At 52.1% G+C, this 23,145-nt stretch overlaps 9 protein-coding genes across 9 annotated transcripts; 8 read left to right on the top strand and 1 right to left on the bottom strand.

The window, feature by feature from the left end:
* Positions 1-2,609: 2,609 nt before the first annotated feature.
* Positions 2,610-3,026, top strand: PHYSODRAFT_394585 (hypothetical protein; the record flags this gene model as incomplete). The annotated part of the gene is made up of 1 exon (XM_009533368.1): positions 2,610-3,026. A coding segment is annotated over one exon (417 nt), but the record flags the coding sequence as incomplete, so codon positions are not given.
* A 62-nt stretch (positions 3,027-3,088) lies between these two features.
* On the top strand, positions 3,089-6,712 carry PHYSODRAFT_513340 (hypothetical protein; the record flags this gene model as incomplete). Its single annotated transcript, XM_009533367.1, has 2 exons — positions 3,089-3,835; positions 6,413-6,712. 2 exons carry the CDS (start codon positions 3,089-3,091, stop codon positions 6,710-6,712), a joined length of 1,047 nt encoding a protein of 348 aa, XP_009531662.1.
* A 495-nt stretch (positions 6,713-7,207) lies between these two features.
* On the top strand, positions 7,208-7,765 carry PHYSODRAFT_390980 (hypothetical protein; the record flags this gene model as incomplete). The annotated part of the gene is made up of 1 exon (XM_009533366.1): positions 7,208-7,765. A coding segment is annotated over one exon (558 nt), but the record flags the coding sequence as incomplete, so codon positions are not given.
* Positions 7,766-8,101: 336 nt separating this feature from the next.
* PHYSODRAFT_511694 (hypothetical protein) lies at positions 8,102-8,707 on the top strand (the record flags this gene model as incomplete). Its single annotated transcript, XM_009533365.1, has 3 exons — positions 8,102-8,222; positions 8,293-8,574; positions 8,667-8,707. 3 exons carry the CDS (start codon positions 8,102-8,104, stop codon positions 8,705-8,707), a joined length of 444 nt encoding a protein of 147 aa, XP_009531660.1.
* A 951-nt stretch (positions 8,708-9,658) lies between these two features.
* Positions 9,659-10,024, top strand: PHYSODRAFT_303465 (hypothetical protein; the record flags this gene model as incomplete). The annotated part of the gene is made up of 1 exon (XM_009533364.1): positions 9,659-10,024. One exon carries the CDS (start codon positions 9,659-9,661, stop codon positions 10,022-10,024), a length of 366 nt encoding a protein of 121 aa, XP_009531659.1.
* Positions 10,025-10,071: 47 nt separating this feature from the next.
* PHYSODRAFT_389708 (hypothetical protein) lies at positions 10,072-10,263 on the top strand (the record flags this gene model as incomplete). The annotated part of the gene is made up of 1 exon (XM_009533363.1): positions 10,072-10,263. A coding segment is annotated over one exon (192 nt), but the record flags the coding sequence as incomplete, so codon positions are not given.
* A 170-nt stretch (positions 10,264-10,433) lies between these two features.
* On the top strand, positions 10,434-10,832 carry PHYSODRAFT_512175 (hypothetical protein; the record flags this gene model as incomplete). The annotated part of the gene is made up of 1 exon (XM_009533362.1): positions 10,434-10,832. One exon carries the CDS (start codon positions 10,434-10,436, stop codon positions 10,830-10,832), a length of 399 nt encoding a protein of 132 aa, XP_009531657.1.
* An 8,643-nt stretch (positions 10,833-19,475) lies between these two features.
* PHYSODRAFT_317026 (hypothetical protein) lies at positions 19,476-20,016 on the top strand (the record flags this gene model as incomplete). Its single annotated transcript, XM_009533361.1, has 2 exons — positions 19,476-19,936; positions 19,983-20,016. 2 exons carry the CDS (start codon positions 19,476-19,478, stop codon positions 20,014-20,016), a joined length of 495 nt encoding a protein of 164 aa, XP_009531656.1.
* Positions 20,017-21,353: 1,337 nt separating this feature from the next.
* Positions 21,354-21,936, bottom strand: Avh1b-110 (Avr1b-1 avirulence-like protein; the record flags this gene model as incomplete). The annotated part of the gene is made up of 1 exon (XM_009533360.1): positions 21,354-21,936. Exon 1 carries the CDS (start codon positions 21,927-21,929, stop codon positions 21,354-21,356), a length of 576 nt encoding a protein of 191 aa, XP_009531655.1. The 5' UTR covers positions 21,930-21,936.
* Between the last annotated feature and the right edge of the window lie 1,209 nt (positions 21,937-23,145).

Below are 23,145 nucleotides of genomic sequence, written 5' to 3'. Positions count from 1 at the left end.
GTTGGCTGCGTTGTCCGACACAATGGCGGAGACTTTGCCAGCGCCGGCCACGCCTTCTACCTCAGCAATGACTCGCAGAAGCTCCGATGCCATGTAGTCCCCCGTGTGTGCCTCAGAGCCCGTAGTACCCGATGACCACATCATTGGACGCATGGCGGGTGACCACAACACGTAGTTCACGATACTCTCGCGGTTTACGTTGGACCAGCCGTCAGTGATGATAACCAGAAACGTTTGCTTTGAAAGAAGCTCAGCCAGGTTGGCCTTCTCCAGTTCATAGGCTTTAACGAGCAGGGTGGTCGCTAGCGCCTGCCGGGTTGGGAGCTTCAACGCAGGAGTCAGACGCTTAAACAGCTTGCGCATGTACGCATTCTCGATCGCGCGGAACGGGATTCCAGCAGTGTAGAAGACCATCGCGATGTCCAGATGAAAGCTTGATTCCTCCTCCTTGCTGAGTACGATTGGGGAATTTGTTGCTGGAGAGCCACTGTAGCTTGTGCGACGGCTCTTCGACGGCGAAAACATCCCAGGCCTTGCCTTACGCTTCCTCTGCGCGTCGTACGTTGCCCAGGTGGCCTTCGTTGTCGCTGGGGCTCTGGAGCAGAAGCGGATATGTGGATAGAGATGACGGCCGGGCTGGACATTCATGATCAATGCACCGCAGTGACGGCACGACACATCGGGGTGGGGCTACGTCGGCTTGGACTTCGGGACGACGACATCGAGCTCGCCCCATACAGGGTCCTCCTTGCGGCCCATCGGAGTCGCGGCCCAGTTGTAGAGGACTTGTGTAGCCCGTAGGAAGTTGACTTGTGAAGCAAAGACTTGCGGGGATTTCGAGACGTGCTGCGCGCAGCGTGCGAGTAAGGAGAAGATGGTGGATGTGGTCGAGCAACCTAAAGTCTACACTGTATGCCATTGGAAGCATTCCCCTGCACTCGGTCAGACAGCGCGGGAAGCCTTAAGCGCGGCCCACATCGAGGTATTCGAAGCGCTTAAAAGTGGAGTGTGTGAAGGTCAACTTCAAGGGGATAAGTACCTCGATAATTACGAAAGTGACCGCACCATTTTTCCTATCGCAGAAAATATTTAACGTATTTAACGTTAAAAACATTGTTTGCAATCATAGCTATTAACTCATTTTTAGCAGCATAACAACTCTAGCAACAAAGTTCCAGGAGAATGGGAAAGTTGAGCAAGAACTGATTTAGTACATCTCTATACTAAGCATGAGATAAAACCACCAATGCATCAATAGATGCTGCATACCAAGCTGGGCCTGGGTATGATGTCACCAAGGCTGCACTAATTAAAGCAACATTGAAATGTTGGCGTTGCGTAACATTGAGCGCAACAATGGTGCCTCTGCCTAACATTGCACAATGTTACGGTATCTCTCGTAGCAAAATATTTGGTTTACCAATGTGACAATAGTGGACGCGCGTCGCCACGACAGCTCGACAGCTCGACATCTCGACAGCACGACAGCGAAGCACGCTGTATCACTCGGGGCGTGCGCCAACAGCTTCCGCCGCTACGCGGCAAGCGCGTCATGGTGTACGCGCCGACACATGCAGCAGGAGAATGGGCTCTACGGGATCTACGCGCAGCTCTACCTGGGCGCCACGTGTTGTCTATTCCTAGTTGGCAGGACACTCTCGCGTGGGCTTTCGCCTGCGGACTTAGCGTAAGGCACGAGGGGGTGGGGCAGGCCGCACAGCGGCCCCCCCCCCCGAGCGAAGCGAGAGAGGGGCGGGCCCCCCGAAGTGCCGTCGCTAAGTCCTCGCCTCGGCCAGGCGCGGTGTCTAGGAAAAAAAATATCGGGTAGCAGCGCAGACCCGCCCCCGCCTGATCGGCGGGTGTTGACGATCGGTGAACGCGCTCAGCGAGGCTCGCGCTCGCGTTCGCTCGCCCTCCCTTTTTAACCTAACTGCGCTGTTGGCTAGAGGCGCATTAAAAGCGCTGACGACTGCTTGGAAGATAGCGCATTCGATTGCATGCAACACGCATCGCGCCTAACGCAACGCAACGCACTGGGAAGGCGTTTGCTCCCGCATACGTAGTACACACATGCATATAAGCACCGCAGTAGGACATGCACACATTAGAATAAGGTTGAGCGGGTGACCGCTGCAGACGGACGGTCGCACGACGCGGAGGCGGAGCGAGCGCTTGCTTCCTATCCGGTAGATTCTGAAATGAGAGCTGTTGTGAGCCAGTCGCTCCAAACATGAAATTTCACGTCTGGAAAATTTACTTTGCGTCAATGTTAGCGATCACGCAACATTGGACCCCATCAATGTTATTGATCCCACACATTGAGGCTGATTTTCAATGCTGCTTTAATGACTCTCCTGCTTCTTAGGCTCTGTCTTCCTCTCTATGACGCACTGTTGCATAGACCTCGGCTATTCACAGCAGCATCTTTGAGGAAAGTGGCCACGAAACAGCGGTGACACATTATTTCGCTTTTTCTATTCGACCGAACAACAGGAAAGTCATTCACAGAGAGAGGTCGAATGCCGTCCTCTCTTGCCGGCGTGGTGGCGCTCGTAGCAGTCATGCTGCATGCAGCACTCGCGACGACCGTGGTTACAGCGTCTCACGGCAGGATACAGACTCCGCACCAGCAGAAGAACTCCCAGAATGAGACTACGCCCGACTGGCCGTCACTTCGCTTCCACTTCAGTTTCAAGCGCAAGTCTACCAACGTTTACGGTCACAACGAGTTCGACATGATCGCCGAGCCCACCGTGTCTAAAGACGGCGCCAGGGTGCTCTACGACGTCTTCGCCACGTTCGCAAAGGGCTCTACGACGTTCAACTACACGCTGGTCGACGGGACCGCCTATTTGTCAAGCAGTTCAGGCACGACCACCGCTCCGATGACGAAGTGCTTGGAGTCAGAGTCTAGCTCTCTCCCTCCGATCAACAATATCGTGGCTGCGCTGAATGGAGCTACAGAGGCTTCAAGTGATCCCCACGGTGTACAGTGCTCGACAGGTCGACTGTACAAGGCCTCAGTAGGGGCATCGACTTCGCGGTGTGTGCCGCTGAGCCATCAGGTTTCACGATGCGAAGCAGTGACATGGATATCGAGGTGGAGTATTTAGAGGCGTCTATGAACTTCGGTGTGGAACGTGAATGCCCCAAGACGGCGCTACCCATTTCCGTGACGTCGGTGGGGCAGGCTTTACTCACTGGAAAGCTCGATGCTGATGCTGTTCGTGGCACGAGGAAGCTGAAGGCTGCCTTCGACTTCTCGTGGGGGAAGAAATCGACGTGCTCGTGTAAATCTGCCCGAAGACCGTGTATTTTCATCCATGGGCTGGGCATCAAGGAGGAACTTCCACGCAGCCAAGACTCCTTTGAAGACTACTGGGGGGATGAGGTGCAGGAACACGCGCCGTGCTGCTCGTCGATTAAGTTCGCGGTCTTGGATACGGAGCACTACGCCTGGACGGATGCTGCACTGCAACGGAAAGTCTGCAATCGAGCCCTCGCAGTGAGCAACTCTAGCACCAAGTCTGTGATTTCCGACACAATTATCATCACCCACTCAATGGGGAATCTCATCCTGGCTGGAGCAATTGCCACTAAGAAGTGCGGCCTCGCTGCCAGTTCCTCCTGGATGGGTCTAGCAGGACCCATGGGTGGGAGCATGGCCTCCGACTATTTCCAAGCCTCATGTGCCGACAACACCAACGCTATCATTGAACAGTATGCTGATGTTTTCGGGATGTGCCCAATTCAAGCCGCGATCAAGTCGATGTCGACAGAGAACGGCAACTGCAGCTCAGCCGGTCTTAATGCTGCGTACAAAGCTGCTCAGAGCGTGTACCAGAAGAAGGTGGACGGGCTAATGTGCAGTGAGAGCGACGTCGGTCTGGTATCGTTCTACCAGCCCAAGTTCTGGGCGATGCACCACTTGATCCCGTACAAGACCAAGCTAAATGATGGAATGGTGGAGTTCGAGAGCTGTGCGGGCGGCTTTCCAGCCTCAAAGTTTGGCCCCACTTGGCAGAATCGCTTCTACAGTACAAGACTCAACCACTACGACATGACCTTCCGGGAGGGCGATGCGCCGTTCGACAAGGCAAAGATGCCTCTGAAATGGTTTGAATGCCTGCTGTAAAATGGATGTAAATGTGGTTATACTAGCGTCTCAAGAGAATACTTCGAAGCAATAGAGATAACTTAAAAAATATATTTGCAGCTGCATCTTTTCGTCCACTGTTCCGAATAAGTGTGGAATATCTTCCTGCTTCCCGAAGGCAGACGCAACCTGTAAGCATGCTAACGTGAGCTTTACTCAAGCGGATCAATCTCTACGCTGTCAAGTTGTACCGAGTTCTGCGTGGGGTTCCTCAAGACTGCTCACCCAGTGAAGTTGTTTATAAGCCAAACCACGAGAAAATCTTCAACGTGCCTCCCTCCATCTGATCAGACCGGAATTCCCTGCAAGCGGTACACTACTGTACCTACCTGCATAATATGTGTTTAACTCCTCGATTTATGTACATAAATGATATCTACCAAAAAGCTTCATTACAACTTGGCAATTCGATCGTGGTGTGTGCCGATACTTCGACGCGAGCAAAGTCCGACCCCTTTTGGCTTTTCTTGCGGACATTTCTTGCTCGGGTATTGAAAATCCTCTGGTTCAGGGGGTTTTCATGCCCCCCCCTACGGCCACCGTAGTCACTACACTACACTACACACACTGTGCGCATGTAGGCCACCTTACATATTTCATGTGTATTGTGCCGGTGGTATATTACCTATGTACTGTACACCGTACCGGTACGGTACGTGTAGGTGCAGTCCATCATCAAAACCCTGGCCAATCTTACAGGAAAGCCCTGGCATAATACACAATTCCTCAGCTGACATGCGAAATATACGGAATCGAGGTCTGGTCGGCTGCGCGGAACTGATCTGCTTAAACTTAGGGCGATTGGTTCTCCATTGAACTTCGGCATGTAATCATGCAGTCCTACGCTGGTCACTGCGTGCCGGTACAGCGAAGGGCTTCCCATTTGCTGATTTCCGTCGCTGCAGCTCGTGGCGGTCGGTGGCCAAAATGCCGTCGATGCTTGGCTTTGTCGTCTTGGTGATCTACTTGACGCTCTCGGTGCCGACAAGTGCGACGCAGAACGAAGAGAATTTGATGCTTCAGGCGCGTAAGCTTAGCTCGTCTGCATCGGAGACTAGAGACTGGCCTTCGCTGCGTTTCCACTTCAAGCTCAAGCGCAACACCATGGACATCTACGGCCACGATGATTTCTCCGTCTACGCTAACCCAGTCATGGCTGCTAATGGAACCAGCGTCCTGTACGACGTTTTCGCCACTTTCCAAGAAGACGCAATCGAGTACAACTACACTCTGGTGGATGGAGTTGGGTACTTGAGGAGCGGTGGTCTCGAAGCAGGCCCTGCGGCATCTTCGGTGGAGTGTTTAAGCTCGGACATGGACGACTTCCCTCAGATCAACGCCATAGTTTCAGCATTGAACGAAGCTACGGCTCTCTCAAGTGTTTCCACAAGTGCGAGAGCTAAGATCAACTGTCCTGTTGGCAACGTGTATAAGGCGTCCGTGAGTGGTTTCGACTTCGCTGTCTGCGCTGTCAGCGACTCCGGGTTTCAGATGTACAGTCGGGACGTGGATATTGACGTGGAGTATCTCGAGAGTCGAGTGAGTATCGTGTCTCCAAAGACTGACAGCTCGGAAAAGTGTGGAGCCGAAGTGGAGTCGAACGCCGTGACGGCAACAAGCAAGTCGCTACTGACGGGAACCTCAGTGACGGTGAATGGTTCGCGGAAACTGGCAGCTGACATCTCTCTCTGGTATGACGACGATCCTGTATGTTCGTGTAAGTCCACTCCACGTCCGTGCATCTTCATCCACGGTCTCGGTGTTAAGGATGAGACTCCGGACAACGAGGATTCCTCGACATACTGGGGGAATATCACCAACCACACGCCGTGCTGCTCCTCGATCAAGTATACGCACCTCAACACGATCAACAACACGTGGATGAACGTTACTCAACAGCGGAAAGTTTGCGATAGGGCACTTGCAGTGAGCAATACGAGCTCGGACTTCCTCATTAATGATACGATTCTGGTGACACACTCAATGGGAGGGCTCATGTTAGCTGGAGCGTTGGCGAATGGACTGTGTGCGTTGTCTCCAAGCTCGACATGGATTAGTGCGGCAGCGCCGATGCGAGGCAGCATGGGATCCGACTTTGCTCAAGACACCTGCGTCGGGAGCACGAATTTCCTGGCGGAATTACTGGCGGAGTACAAAAGCCAATGCCCCGTGAGTGTTGCGTCCAAGTCGGTGGTATACGAGGACGGAGCGTACAGCTCCATCTACCTGCGAATGGCGTATAAATCCGCTCGAGAGGCGTATCGGACAAACGTGTCGGCTCTCATGTGCAGCGAGAGCTTTTCTGGGATACTCTCAGCGTACCAAGTCAACTTTTGGGTCCTGGGCCACCTGATCCCGCACAAATCGAGCAAAAATGACGGCGTAGTGGAGTTTGAGAGCTGCTCGGCAGGGATTGAGGCGTCCAAATTTGGAGATACGTACACGGACCGCTTCTATCGGACGAAACTCAACCACTACGACATGCAGTTTCGAGGCGGCGACGCATTTCTCAATAAGGCGAAGATGCCACTGAAATGGTTCGAGTGTTTGCTCTAGTCAGTCAATCGAAAGACTATTATAAAGCACAAACGGCCACAACTTGACGGTTTCTAGCTGCCTGAATCAACTCAAAATTAGGCTTCGAATGGTCCCCTGCCACAAGCATACATGCTATTATTTGCTCTAACATTAGTCTTCATCACTCCAAACAATGTTTTGGCGGCTTGTTTGGGGCGTCTACGACGCGTGCTGGCGGACATGGTACGCGGTGCACGTCGAACACAAGGGCGCGTACTCGCTCGAGCGACTGCAGGTATTGCACCACTTCCTCGACCATCAGAGCTCCAGCATCACCTCAGCAGTACTCAACGTCGTTGTGGCGGTAGCAACCCCAGTACCGTGCCTTATTATCGCGCTGGCCTCCGACGCTATCCCATTAGCCCCGCCAGAAGATGGGCCGCGAGCCAACGGGATGTTCTGGGTCCGGTGCTGGCTGATCATGGGCTCGTTCACCCTGGCTTTGCTGCTGCCAATGCACCACCCGCCATTCCAGAACGAAAAGTGTGGCTCTACATCATGTCGGCGGGGATTTCAGCAGTGTATACGGGCTTCTACTTCGCCGTAGCGTTAGCGGTTGGATTTCCCGTCCCATTCTCGTACTTGACGCTGGACATGGTGTGGATCTCGCTTATCGTCGGAGGACTCTGGATTTACATTGGCCCCACATGTCGCGCGAGCGCCACTGTCCGTCAATGCCTGAAAAAGCACGCCATCTTCATCTACGCAGCCTCCAGCTTAGCGGTCGTGTATCCGTTGTTTTACTACGCCTTCTTGTGTGCTAGAGAATACGCCAGCGTGCAATTGCTGCTCACTTTTGCGCTTCCGATTATCAAGATGATGGAAAAGTTGCTCCTGTATCGTACCACAGCGCACGCGTCCGACCTGCAGCCGGTGTTTATCGCTTTCAACGTCGATGTGTTCAACGCGCTCTTCGTGTCGAGTTGTATGCGCAACTCGACGTCCATGTCGGTGACTACGACGCTCATGATGGCCGACTTTGTTGGAGCCTGCGCGGCGCTCTACGGACTTCAGAACACGATCGTGCATATTGATGCGCTAAATTCAAAGTTGGGGAGAGCTACGCGAGTTCAAATGGTGGAAATCGCGGCGCTCATTGCATACCGCCAGCATCCCGATACCCTAATTGAAGCAGAAGGTACGCGGGAGCTTCAAGCTACAGCAGCCGTCACGCCGTGGCCTACCCACGAGGCCAATGAAAACAGTGAGAACGTATTGGACTCGCCTAGTTCGCCGTCAAAAATCTGGATGAAGAAAGCGTCAGTCAAAATGAACGCGATTGTACCGGCGGTGACAAGCTCACTTTCCCCATTCCGTCGCGGTCCTAGTGTTGATGAGATGGCTTCCCGTACGTCCTCTATTCGCATCATGGAGCAGCTTTCCCCTAAAGAACGGCAGAACTTCGTGCATCAAACCTGCCGCCTCCTACGTCGAGTTGAATTTTTGCTGCTGGTTGAGTACACGGAGGTGATGGTGCCAATGGTCTATGGTAAGCCCAAAGATAATGCTTTATTGCTGTTTTCTTTCTGCAAACTCGCTAACGATGGCTATTCTTTCAGTGATTTACATTGCGACAGTGTACCACCTGCCAAACCGCAAGTATTTCCCGTATCTGCACGAAATGTCCGAGACCGATCTGGCAAACACAGTTCGCAGCGTGATGATTTACGGGCTGCTGCAGTTGGTTTCCTTCGTGCTGCTCTTGGTTGTGCTTACTCGACGATTTCAGCTCACTCCAGGAACAATACTACGCTTCGTTCTGCACAAGGAGTGGCGTGTGGTGCAAGGTCAATTCGTACTATGGATCATTTACGTGCTGCAGTCCTCTATCGAGCATGTTGGTACGAAAACGAAAACGCTTTTGTCAGCTTTTCTTGTCGATGCCAGTTTGTCTAACAACCGCACCGAATACATTTTTTTGGTATACGTACAGGCACCGACTACACGTTCAAGTTCAAATGGCTGCATCAGTAGCGACTACAACTCGTCCATAACTTTTCAAAGTATTTGATTATTGTAACATTTTTCGAGAGGAAGACTCTGACTGAAATAACACCTCAATAGTAGCCTCTCCTAGGCACTATCAAGAAGTTTGTATGGAAATAGCCCGAACCCTATATAATGATTTTCGGCCGCCGTGAGACGTTGTTTCAGTCCGAGGAAGTCGAATCTCTGTATTAGGAATTTGTATGGGCCGTCATCGGAAGCAACTTCTTTGTGCTGAAACAACAATTGAGGTTTATTTGGTGTTATTTGATCAATCAGGGCATGCCACACCAAGATTACACTTTTTCTAAAAAATATATGATCGGCAAATTTTTTTGATCTGGGCGAATTACGAAGTGAATCATACTAAAAAAGTACGAGTTGATACCAAAATGTACGAGTACGATCTCGTATGAACGCGTATTTTTTGGTATGACTTCCTAGTGCTTATAGGTATGAACTCGTAGTTAACGGTAAGACTAGTTGTTTCTGGTATAAACCTACATTGGCTGCACGGGTGGCATAGATATTGAATGGAAAAATATCCATCGTCTCGAGAGTTGTTTTCATTTCACCTGTTCGACCTTGGTGAATTTTACTATATGTATAGAGTGTAGCAGTATTCTGGTCGTTATAGTTTTGGCAATAGGTTAAATTAGAGTTCCTAAATTGCTGCACAAACGGAAACCAAAGAGCGAATACAGTTAGTAAATTGCAGCGCCATATTATCTCGTTTGAAAAAGGTAAAGGGCTAAATATCATAGGTGGACTTCGCTTTACCTCGATCTCTTATATGATTGGCTTAACCTCGATCTCTTATATGATTGGCTTAAACAAAATGTTATTTGGGCAATCTTAAAACCTCTTCAAAGTGATATCCTTTTCACAATATTTATTTGAATCATTTCGTGGGGTATCTTCCATATCCGTCGGCAACAAATGCTGCAGTCGTTGCCTCCGCCCCTACTCGCGTCCATCCTCCAGTATGCCATCAAGGACCTGCAGCCAGACCTGGGCCCTCACAAGCGGGTGCTCCCCATGAAGCGTCTGCAAGAGCTGGCGCTGGTGTGCAAAGCCACCCACGCCCTCATCGCCCCCATGGCGGAAACCCTTCAAGATGGAATATTTTATCAAGGTCTGGAGGATTTCGCGGGTCCTGAAGACGTAGAGGAAGTCCTAGAAGAAATAAAAGAATACGGAGCTCCAGTGCGTGACTTCCGACTGCGGTTGGGTCCGTACGAGCCAAGTCGCGGGCCGCACGACCCGAGAAACTTTGATTTCAGCGACCCTGAGCCCCAGAGTTAGACGAGCTGGACATCGACTGGGAAACGTTGTTCGGCTACATGCCAGGACTCAAGAGACTGGACCTGACTGAAGTCCCACTGCTCAGTCGCCACATCCCGCGAATCCTAACAGCGGCCTCGCAATCCTGTCGGAGCCTGGAAATCCTCATTTTGCCGAGTAAAATTGATCTTTTCGGCACTGTTACGGAGGTGATGGTTAGAAAATTATTGGTGGCTCTAGTTCCTGCGCTGGAGAAGTGGCACTTGAGCTGTGGAGGACTGCGGCAGCTGACGATGCCGACTTGTGAGGAGGACGAGGAACATGTGAGATGCTGCCCGCAATATATCGAGGCGGTGACGAGGTTCTGCCCGAGAATCGAGTACGTGGACGGATACGAGCAGGCGCTGAAGATATAGCGTCGTGCGAAGAAATGTGGTCGATTTCGCTGGAGACGTGGAAAGCGTTTAACGCTTCGTGCACGGCGCTACGGGCGTTCAACTGGAGTGTCGTCCCGTTCGGTGACCCATTTTTCCGTATATTTGGAGAGTATGTGAAGCCGCAGCTGACATCGCTGTCGCTTTCGGCGAATATGAAGTGGTGGTACGAGAGCTACCTCCGCCACTTCACCGCATCGGTCGTGAGAGTCGATCGATATGACAGACACCCGGGATACGGCAATTCGGCTACAAGCCCTGGCGACGCGCTGCGAGCATGCCCTGCCCTGACAAAGCTCTACATTGAGATTGATCATTGCGCCAACGAGGAAGGAGAGGAGCGATACGTGGACCCCTTTGTGTACAGAGATGAATTCTGGGAAGCCGCGGCTTGACACTGCTCGCTGTTGGAATGTATTGAAATGGTGGACGCGTCAGATGAGCAGCTCGACAACATGAGGCCCATCGACACGGTGACGGTCTGCACACTCGAGGCTCTTGCGGGTCTCAAGTGGCTGCGAAAGTGTATGTTGGAGATCGCAAGAGCTGGCGCCACCTGCGATGAGTGCAGTGGCGACGATAACGGCCTGCGACGACCACAACGACCCCTCCAGCTACACAACACGAAACTACCGATGCATATTAGCCTAGCACAGACATCCTAGCATCATCCAACCTAACTCATTCTGCAATACACCAGGTGTGAGGCACCACTACAAGGAGCAACCCGTGCAGGATCAACGAGTGCTCCCTTCAGGTTATGAGCCCAACTGGCTCGCCTTCTGCAGCGACCAGTGAAGTCGCGAGGCGACCACGAAGACCTTGAAGAATACTCGGAGGCGCGAGGTGCTAACGAGGCTGACGAAGACCACCAAGATGGAAGGAATACTCGCCTAGGACTGCCAGACGACCTGCACTTCGACCCTTCGGACCAAGAGACAATGGAGCAGCACGACCAGCTCCAGCTCATCCTTCGACTGCAGCCCGAGCTGGCAGAACTGAAGAAGCAGCTCGCGACGCGAGCGCCCCGTGCCCCCTCCATGTCGGATACTAGCATGGAAACCGCACCTCCATCACCGAAGAAGCCTAAAATCAAGGACGTACGCTGCTCGAACTTCAAGGGAAACGAGGTTTACCCTGGGTTAGGAGCTGGCTTCGAGAATTTCATCCACGAGTTCGAGCATGCAATAAGGACGGAGGAGCTCGTGAACGGATCCACCTGGACCGGCGACATCAAGGCTTCGGTGATTGTCAACTTCCTCGAGGGGAAAGCGTCTAGGTACTATCACAAGAAGAACTCAGAGTGGCAGCGCCGTCATAATGGTGACAGCATGCCGTACTCAGATGTGAAGCGCGCGATGCGTGCAGAGTTTGGCTGTAAACTAAGCCAACTCGAACTCAGCACGAAGATGCAGCGTAACAAGCGTGAAGGCGATACGTGGCATGACTACCTGGAATACTTGAACTTCATCGAGAGCCTCATCGAAGGTGATCAGACCAAGATGGTCATGGAGGTATTCGGAAACAATGCATGCCCCGAGTTAGCGCCCACGCTGTTGTCTTCAGTGCCCGACGACGCAAGCGATTACGTTGCGGAAACCGATCGCATGAAGCGACTGCTATACAAGCTGAAAGGTGACGGGCGCAGATGTGGTGCGAAGCGAGATGAACGCAAAAACCGTCATGCTGACCGCCGGAACCCGAATTTTCATGGCCACCGCAGCGGAAATCGCCACAATGACGATCAGCATTGGCGTAACCAGCGAAACAACAACGACAACTCGGATCGACGTCCGCAGCAGCAAAATAACGGCCAAGCCTTTGCCGCCGCTGGTCATCGTGGTGAAATACATTGCCATGTGTGCGGGAAGCCTGGTCACAAGATTTTCACGTGTCCACTCGTGGAACAGGCAAAACAACTAGCCACCAGAGGAAGTGCGAACGTAGCCGCTGCTGATGATGACGACACATCCAGAGATTCTGATGATGAAGGCTATGTCTGGGTCGCTGCCGACGATGCCGAGCGCGGCGCTTCTGCCACGAGAGGAAATGTTTGGACAGTGGATTCGGGAGCAACTCACCACCTTTGCATCGACCGTGACCAACTTTTCGCGATAGAGCCAGCATTCCTGTCGGTGCGAGTGGCGAATGGAGATCTTGTCGCCGCTACTGAGAAGGGAAAGACTGTCATCACGACGATGGCAGAAGGAGTGCCTCGTACTGTCCTGCTAGAAAACGTGTACTTCGCAAAAGGTATTGACCGCAACCTGATTTCAGTGGCTCAACTCACCGCTCGAGGCTACACCTGCACCTTTGATGAGGAGCAGTGTACAATTACGAACAAGACGGGCAAGATTGTTGCCGAAGTGGGTAATTCAGCCTCGACTGGGCTTTGGTCTGTTGGAATCGAGCAAGGCGCGGCCTCCTTCGCAGCAATGACGACCTCTACGCTTCAGCAGTGGCATGAACGCCTGGGGCACGTGAACTACCAGGATCTGGTACGCATGATTGACAAAAACCTCGTTGAAGGCATGATTGCCTCTAATCGGAAGGTGGATTTCTGCATGAACTGCGGTGAAGCGAAATTAGCTCGACGCGCGAAGAACAAGCAGGATACTTCTACATCTGCCCCAACGGACGAACCGGGCGCTACCTTGTGCGTTGACCTGAAGACGGACATGACCCCGGATCGGCTCGGTCACAAACACATTTTGACCATTGTAGACCACGCTACGAACTACAATCGCGTCTACTTGCTCCGCAAAAAGAGCGACGCGGAAGGGCATTTGGAGGACTTTGTTAGCGAGTTTGAGCGACAATACGACACCAAGGTGAAGATGATTCGCTCAGACGGTGGTGGTGAATTTGGCAGCACCAGACTCGGCCGCTTCCTCCGCAACCGGGGTATTCTCCACCAAGAAACGGAGGCGGGCATGTCATCATCAAACGGAAAAGCAGAGCGTTTTCACCGGACTGTCATGGATTCCGCCCGAGCGATACTCTGGGCCTCGGCGTTGCCACAGCGATTTTGGGGCGATGCTGTTCTGTATGCGAGCTACATTCGCAACTATCTGCCGACTCGAGCGAACGCCGACCATGCGTCTCCCATTGAGGCCCTCTCCGGAAAACGACCCAGTGTCTCGTACATCCTCAAATTCGGCTCGAAGTGTACGAGCCACATCGCTCATGCAACGAAGCGATCAGCAAAAAAGCGCGCTGAAAGAGGAGTTGTTATTGGCATCGACTTCAAGAAGAAAGCGTACCGTGTTCTCATCCCGCGAACCAAACGTGTTATTTCTACAACACACATCCGGAATATTGACCGTCTGGACTCGCGAGCCGTGGGGCGATACATGGACGCTGTCGACGCAGACAATAGCGGCAAGGAGGAGGAAGCTGGCGATCAACAGCACGAAACCAACACCCCACATGACGCTAATGGTGAGGAAGCACGGGCTGGTAGCCCTGCAGAGCAGCATCAACTTACGTCGCGTGCCATCCAGCGCATCTTTGGCCTGAATCGAGGTACACGAGCACTACCACGCGATGACGTTCGGCTGCCCCAATCGTTTCTCGAAGAGTTCGCCACTCCGGCATCTGTCCTGCTCACTATCGTACTCAAGGAGGGTACTGCCTTTGCGGTACTACTAGAGCGTGACGGGATCAAGGAGCCAGTAACTATGGGGGAGGCAATGAACAGCCCTTATTGGCAGGAGTGATGGCAGGCAATCGAAGAAGAGCTTCGAGCAATATCGAAGAACGCTACCTGGGAAATTGTGGACATTCCTACTGATGGAAATCTGTTAAGTGCAAAATCGGTGTTCAAGCTCAAGTTTGACAACAAAGGCGAATTGGAACGGTTCAAAGCGCGGCTGGTAGCGCGCGGCTTCACTCAAAAGTTTGGCATTGACTTCGCACAGACCTTTGCGCCCGTGCTCAAGATCGCGAGCCTGCGGTTCATTGTGGCCCTCGCATCTCAGTGGTATGCCGTCATTCGACAAGGAGATGTTGCTAACGCATACCTGCGAGCAGACCTCGATCGACCCATCTACATGCGCGCCCCTGTTGGACTCCAATTACCCATGGGCAAATGCCTACTGCTGCGAAAGGGTCTCTACGGCCTTAAACAGAGCGGTAAGTTGTGGAACGACACTATACACCGCTACTTACTGGAACTTGGCTTCAGGAGGAGCCAGCTTGACCCGTGCTTGTATTTTCGTTGGCATGATGGCAAGCTAACTGTACTGGGCCTCTACGTCGATGATGCGGTGGTCGTCAGCCAGCGTGAGGGCGATTCCGACTGGACGATGCAGAAGCTCGCCAGCCAATTTCAGATCAAGGACATGGGTCCAGCCAAGAAGTGCTTGGGAATAACATTGAGCAGAGCGACTGCGGCATCTACCTCCACCAGACAGCCAATATTGACGGTTTGCTGGCGAAGTGCGGCATGGAGAATAGCCGCCCCGTGACTACGCCGATGGAGTCAACTCGGGATCTGAGCGGAGAGGACAGCGAGCCCTTCTACGACACTAGCATCATGCGGGAGACCATTGGGTCACTACTATGGATTAGCAAATGCACTCGACCAGACATCACGATGCCTGGCGCGTTTCGTCTCAACGCCTACGTCGACTCATTGGACTGCAGTCAAACGTATCCTGCGCTACTTGCGCGGCACGCGCGAGTTGAGGTTGCACTTTCCCCGGCCGCAGGCACCTTACACACTATTGAGACAGCCATCTTCAGCGATGCAGATTGGGCCGGGGGCAAGGACGCAAAGTCGACTTTAGGAGGACTGCTCACCATCAACGCCATGCCTATTTCGTGGTACAGCAAGAAACAATCTACGGTCGCCCTCTCTACAGCCGAGGCTGAGTACATCGCTGGGGCGACGGCAGTGCAGGACTGCTTGTGGGTGAAGCAGCTCCTGAATGAACTTGAGCTGCACGGCAAAGATGATAATATCGACTTGTACATCGACAACCAGAGCGCGATCAAGAACATGGAGAACGACGTGACGACTGCACGCATGAAGCACATCAACATAAAATTTCACTTCATACGCGACGCCATTCGCAAGAAGGAGGTCAGCGTGACCTATTGCCCTACGACTGAGATGAAGGCCGACATTTTCACGAAGCCCCTCGGCGCAACCCTACACGGGCGCAACCTGGCCATGATCAAGTTTATGAACCCGCACAACGAGAAGATGTAGACTCGGATCATCTTGGTCGAGGAGGACTGTTGGAGATCGCAAGAGCTGGCGCCACCTGCGATGAGTGCAGTGGCGACGATAACGGCCTGCGACGACCACAAAGACCCCTCCAGCTACACAACACGAAACTACCATGCATATTAGCCTAGCACAGACATCCTAGCATCATCCAACCTAACTCATTCTGCAATACACCAGGTGCGAGGCACCACTACAAGGAGCAACCCGTGCAGGATCAACGAGTGCTCCCTTCAGTGTACGATTGGACCCGCTCGGTTGACGGGCAATGATATTTTCAACTACTTGCGTTGTGCAGTGAACACGGGTGGGTTCGTCTCTGAACGTGAATTCAACATCAGCATCGGCGGCCACGAGCACAACAGACTCGCAAAGTTTTACGCGGTGATAGTGGCATTTTTGAAGTTGCTTTCGGAGACAAACGAGGACGCTCTAGGCGCTGCGGTGTGCTCCATGAAGCCTCATCTGCGCATCACAAACCCCTACAACTCGAGAGTGCGGCAGAATTGGGCCGAGGGGTATATGCGCGACGAGCTAAAGCCTTGCTTGCATCTGTCCGGGAGAAGCACCCTTCAATGGTCATGGAAGTGTCAATTGGGGGTCGCAATGGAAACAAGTTCAACCGCATCAATGAGTCATCGCTGGCGTGGCGTCCAAAGAGCAGTCGTCGTAGGCTGTTTCGAGATATCGAAGCAGAAACAGCAGGACGCGATTCGGACAGCGACGTCAGTATCTTTAGTGGTGGGGAAAGTGGCGAGAGTGACAGCGAAGACGAAAACATGGAGGAAGACTAAGGGTGCGTACTGCACAACAAAATTCCAGCGGAATGGGCCCAATTTCAGCGGAATTTGCATTACAGCGGAATGGTCGATCAGCTGGCGCGTACTGCATACAATTCTAGCGGAAATTCGAGTATATTCCAGCGGATTTCATCCGCCCGAATTCGGGCAGACAGCGGATGGATCCAGCGGATGGATCCAGCGGATTGAACAGATGGCACCTGGCAAAGACACTTTTTCGTTAAGAGAGTGGGTGGACTCCATTCACAAGCGCGTCTCTGTGGCTGCCCGCGGCATACCGCTGGCGGAGGAGATGGCAATGCCGAAGACAGTGAAGAGGGTTGACGTGGCACGACCGCGGAGTTATGGAATGGAAGCTGTCGCCGCTGTGGTAGGAAGGCAGCCCGTCATTCAGGCCGACACTCTCTCAGGTAGTTTGGGCCACGTCCTACAGTAAGCAGGGCACACGGGTTTGTCCCCTCCACAACTCAATACCACTATACGTTTGCTTCTGATGCACGCTCTGTTTCCAATATTTGACAGTGGAAAATAGCAACAACAACAAAAATCCGCTGGACAGCAAAATCGCGCACTGCAACACAAAACAGTGGATTGGTCATTCCAGCGTGTGCTTCAGTTCCAGTGGATAGAGTTATCCGACGTTTTATTCCAGCGGAACTGCAGTACGCACCCTTAGCATTATGTGTGGATTGAGACATTGGGTTGCAGACTTGTAACCCCCTGACATGGCTACAAGTGGGGCGTGCACTACTGGTAAGGGGATCGCCGGCTTTCAACTATTAATACCAGTCCAGCACGCAGGACATTGCTTATTTGATAGCGAGCGAGATCTACGTTGAAAACCAGTAACATCCAGCTGACTCTTAACGATTTCGTTCAAATGCGTCAAACTCCCTGCCACTAGCAACAGCAAGGCGATGTCGTCCTTACTTGAAAGTTGCATACATGTATTCAATCAAAGCTAAGCAAGCATACTCCCCACAAGAAACAGCCTCTCAGTGATGTAAGAGCTTGTTGCTCTACCACCACCAAAGGTTTGAATTCTTCCTGAAGGTACGCATACCATAATAAGCGCTCATTTTCAACGTATTTCGAGTTGAGTATATGTAGAATAGCTGTCTGCCAACACCTGAGTAGCCCTAAGCTTCCTCAAATATGGTTAGAAGTAGCTGGCTTGGTGGTAAACCTTGACGGTGAATACTCATAAAACTCGCAGTCTCCCATGGTAATACAAATATTCCGCTTAGCACCAATCGATTATAGACGCTTGAAAGGCCTCATAATTTGCTGCCACACAAGTTTAGTGAATACCGAAGTATTAGCAAGACTCGTGAAGGCAACCAGCGTACAATCTGTGCCTAAACTTACGTTCAACCTCATTTTGACGCGGGCAGCACAATAGGTGGCGTCATCCTCATCCTCTTACTTGTTCCGCGAAGGATTTACATGAATCGGCTGGCGTCGACAGAACGATACATGTAGTCCAGCCAGCGTGAGATCCTAAATACTTTGAACCTGTCGCCTCTCCGATCGTAGATTAGCCCTTTACCAAGAGAGACAGATGTGCCTTAAAACTACTAAGCTTACCTACATTTGTACTCAGTGAATTAAGCTCAAATAGAAGGCCACTTTACCACATTTGTACTCGACGGCGGCTTCAACTGATCTCGTCAGAAGCTCCAAAACGTCGATGTAGCCTCCAGAATCACTTTGGGCAGATGCCTCATTGGATTTTAGCAGACACCAACTCCTCAACGATACTACACAACGCTGCGGCTTTCAATATACTTGCCGTACTGAAAAGCGACCCCCATCCATGGAATGGTTCGCACAAATTTTCTTCGTGTTTCAATATTTTTTCTTTCCAAGTTGCATGATTCCTCGCTTGCATGTTGTCACGTTTGTGAAATTGTCTTCAAGCATCTCCAGGCATTAGCGGTAAAATCCTCTTTTAGATTCGATGTTTGTCTCGTAGACAGAACTCGAGGATCTTCCGATGCCAACGATTGTCATTTACTTGAAGTACTAAATATTGAAACTGAGAGCTATGCTGGCCAACCAGCAGATACGAAATACAGCAAGGACTTGGTTGTAGTTCTAACTCCAAACCACGCAACTCCGACCCCAGAAATGGTTCAAGCACATAAGACCTCTGGAATTGGTTCCAATCTAACTTTGATCCAATCTTTCGTACTTTCGGTGGCTTGGTTTGTTCAAGGCCGTTCGGGGCGCTGCAAACGGCTCTCGGCATGAATCGCACTCCAAATATTGGCTTCGTGTAGATGTTAGCTGCACCTGTAAAACAAAACTAGGTAAGATTCTTAGTCTTGGAAAAGTTGGAAATGGAAGAGTAGGTGATATTACCTTCGGTCAATCATTGATATCTTTTTTCAAGCTCCTTTTTGCATTGTTTCATTATTTCTCTTCGCCGTCGACTCAAATGCCGATAATGCGACGTGCAAGGGCACCACTCGGCTGCTCGAAATCAGCCGTTTCGTTTCTCGAAAAACGCTCGCAGTCTTAAGTGATAAAAAATCATGGCTCCTGAATCCGACGTGCATGTGAACGCACCGCCCCACACTCCAAGATTGAAGACGCGGAGAAGCCTTAGTTTTCGCGTCTACTCTCACTATAGCAGCAGTAACTATTCCTTTTCGATCGAATCTTTCGCCAATCGATTGACGAACCCATTTCAGGGTCCATCCCCTCCTGCTCCAGCATTGCACATCAAAAAAGCGACTTGCTTGTGGTCTCTCCCACTGCCGCTTGATCTCTGCCTCAGGATGAGACCTTCACTGCGAATAAGTCGCTGATCAATTGAAGATGCGGCGGTAACCCTCGCGGCGCCTTCAGCTGCGCTTGGCGTCCGTTCTGGAGTGGGTGCTTCTTCTCAAGCCATTGACCAAGCGACTTGTCTGGTTGGGTTGCAGTCGTCTCATAATCCAACCGGACAGCTAGAGGCCACGATGATCCCGCAGCAGTGCGAGCATTCGCCCGAGTGGATGATGGACACGGCGCTGCACTTGTACGCGCGCTGCGGTCGGGCCGACGCAGCCAAGATGCAGCTTCGCCACGGCGCCGACACGGAGATCTGCAACGCACAGGGCTTCACGCCGCTGCTGCTGGCCGCACGCTACAACCAGCTGGGAGTACTTCAACTTCTGCTTCAACATGGGGCGCGCGTGGACGCGTTGGCTCCATTGGAGATGGATTTGGGTCAGAACGGAGTTGAATTGGGCTCTTGCGTCCACTTTGCGGCCGAAAGTGGCCACGTTCAGGTGCTCAAGTTCCTCGTCGCGGCTGCAGCACTAGACCCCGACGAGTACACTCGAGGACGACAAGGGATCACGCCGCTGCACTTGGCGGCGCGTCTGGGTCGAGCGGATATCGTACGATTCCTGGTGACTAGGAGTGATGTGGACGTCAACGCCAGAGACGCTCGAGGCATGACACCGCTGCACCACGCGTGCGACTACCCCAACGCTGAGGTGGCGCTCCGTTCACCTCCACAGCTTCTCCATGACGCTGCGCACGTGGAAGTCGTGAACGCACTGATTAACGCTGGGGCGGTAGCTGACGCCCGACGTACCCAAGACTGGGCCACGCCGATGCGGTGCGCTCTGCATCGAGGTCATTTCCTAGTCGCCAAGGCTCTCGTGGACCACGGCGCGTATAGTGGAGTGACCTGGTGGCTACACAAGATGAAGACGCTGTTATCCCATGATACAGCAACGTACGCCACGTTATCATCGAGTCGATCCAAGACGAAGATGAAGCGACTTCACCGGGATTCGAGCATTTGGGACACCGAACTATCGACTGGGAACGAGCCTATCACGTCCTTACAAGGTCTTGCTCGACATCATGAGACGGCTCTGCACGAGGCTTGCAAGGCTCAAAAGCTGCGACGGCTTCGGGTAGTTCTGAATAGACAAGGAGATGTGTGGGTCAATGCGCGCGTGTATCCGACTAGCTCGGACGATTGTGCGGGGTGGACGGCGCTACACATTGCAGCGGCCGGTGGATGGCAGGCTGGACTTGCGTTGCTGATCGCTCACGGTGCCAACGTAAAGCTGACGACTGAAGACAGCGATGTATCAAGTGGAACAACAGTTCTCCACCTAGCGGCGCAGAATGGCCTGTGATGACACTGCTGGACGCTGGAGCTGACATCAATGCACGCGATGACTTGGGCGACACGCCATTGCTTCGAGCACTTCGCAATGGACGCTCGCGTACGGTCAAGCTGCTGCTCCGTCATGGAGCAAAGTGTGGCTCGCAACAAGACCCCACGTTTGAGCTGGACGCGCCACGCTTCGGTGCAAGTGAGTCGATGATTGGGTCTTTTGACCCGCGGAAGACGACGGCCCTGCATCTCGCGGCTTTCTTCGGACTGCTTCCTCTAGTGAAAGAGCTGGCGAAATCCTCCACACTCTTCTCATTTGATGCTGTTGACGACGACGGAGCCACACCGTTGTGGCTCGCAGCGCTCATGGGGAACTTAGATGTGGTGGACTATCTGGCCCAACAAAGTGCGAACTTGCATCACCACGTTGGTGGAGATTCAACGACTGATTGTGCAGCTGAGTTCGGTCACCTTGAAGTGCTGGAGTACATTTCGACGTCTTCACCTGGACGACTAGGCTGGGGGTGCAGATCACTCACCCGCCTGGCGTTGCTGGAGAAGAGAAGACGTATCCACCGTAGATCTGTATAAATTGTACTTATTAATACTTCGAAATCATAAAAACATCGTAGAGTTGTGTTAGTTTTCGTACATTAACTAATAGTGCAATCCAGTTCAAGTGGAAAAAAAAACATTTTCGTTTATGCGAGCCCCTTAGTCTGCTACAGTAGATAGTAACCAGCTCAAGCTGCTTGATTTATCCTACGCGGACACTCGCTACGCCCTTTTGGTACTGTAAAAAGAGGTCGAACGCCTTGAAATTCCTGTGGACCTTCATCTGTTCCTTGGACAGCATGGACATCCCCAGCTTTCCGGCGACCCACGCCTCGGATTTACCTTCAACAGCCCACCGCGCCATCTGATCCGTTGCCCTCTTCTTATTGTAGTAGCGCTTACCAAACCTCGCGAAGCGGTCGTCTAGCAGCTTCTTGTACTTGACAAGCGCCTTCCAGTTCTCGTGCTGGCTTCTCAAGGCCTGCGGGACGCTGGAAATTCCGAGTTTCGCGGCAACGGAGGCTTCGGATTCTCCAGTCTTGTACCACAAGTTGAGCAACTTCTTCGTCGCCTTATTGCCACGAAAGTGCCCCGCGAAGTTCATGGTGACTCCCCTCTCTTCATCGTCTCGCGTTGTCTCCAATGCCGCCGTCCTCAAGAACCGGGTCCCGCGTGCAGCGTTCTGGATCGACAGCTTGGCGGAGGATTCGGACGAAAAAGCTTCGCTGGATGCGAGCAAGAAGCCTGCGGCAATTACGAGAAGAGAGGAGACACGCATGCCTGGACCGGGGACGCAGTCGAAAGCTGAGGATGCGAATTGCAGAATGAACGGCCAGGTGCCATTTCAAATCGGCAAAAGCTGGTGGCTGTGCTGCACAGCTTGAAGCTGTGTTGAGCTGTACTGTAACTGAAGTACAACCACAATCTTAGAGAATCTTAGAGACACTGGATGTCGTGCATAGATTCCCAGTGCAGGCTCGGGATCACCGTGTACGAAGCATTATTATTATATGAACTTAACCATTTGCAACTTTTAGTTTACCTTATCAATCAAGAACACGATTATTTATGTGGTTTTGGTTTATAACGGAAGATGAAGAGCAGGTACAGAATGAGATACTCAAACAGTCGATTGCTTGAGGCTTCAACGTCGAGTAGCGGGCAAAGTACGATCAAAACATGCATCTGCCCATCTATACGGTTTCATACTAGTTAGATGATGCTTCAGACTGAAGCCTTCAGTACTGTCGATGCTTCTGCCGATAGTTTGCCATAATCAGTTTGCATCGCTAGGCGAAGAATACAATTAGTGCTAGCTTCACTTTGCACCGAGATGGACGCCTAAATTCTAGGCAAGGCGGAGAATTCGTTGCACAACTAAGCAAGATCGCCCCCGAAGCGTTATCAATACAGTAGCTTATTACAATATTCGTGCATGCGACTGATAGAGATCGATGATCTGCTGAAAGGGTATCCCATGGCAAAGCCCCTCGTCGATCATTGCGTCCAACATTGAAGTCAATGCATCCCAGATCGCGTGCGCAATTTGCAAAAAATAGTCTCGCGTTCTGCAGTCGACAAGCTTGGTTTGGTTCTTGTTTCGCAGCAGAGGCCGACAAATTGTGTACTCCGTCTCCATAACAAGTCGTTAATTAGAGGAGCGGTAGCAACATGAAGGTTCCTCTTGCCTCGTGTAGCCTTGAACATGGCTTCGCACCACTTTCGAATTCAGGTCTTTATGACATTGGAATCGGTCGCGCCCACCTTCAATTTTTTTGTATCGTAGTCACTTAGAGATACTAACGACTTCAAATACAAAGTTCTCGCCTTCGCTCGTTTACGTCGCTGGCAAGCTACCACTACATAGCGTTAATGCGGTGAACTACACCGTCGTGAGCACTTACCGTTTTGATATGCGCCCATCCATCCAGTGTTGTAAATCCCCAGCCGCGAATCGAGCTGCGGGTCTCCACATTGTTGCGCTGCGCGCATTC

Source organism: Phytophthora sojae (assembly GCF_000149755.1).
Source record: "Phytophthora sojae unplaced genomic scaffold PHYSOscaffold_6, whole genome shotgun sequence".
In the NCBI taxonomy this organism is placed as follows: domain Eukaryota; phylum Oomycota; class Peronosporomycetes; order Peronosporales; family Peronosporaceae; genus Phytophthora; species Phytophthora sojae.
This window is presented reverse-complemented; position numbering and strand designations above follow the sequence as displayed.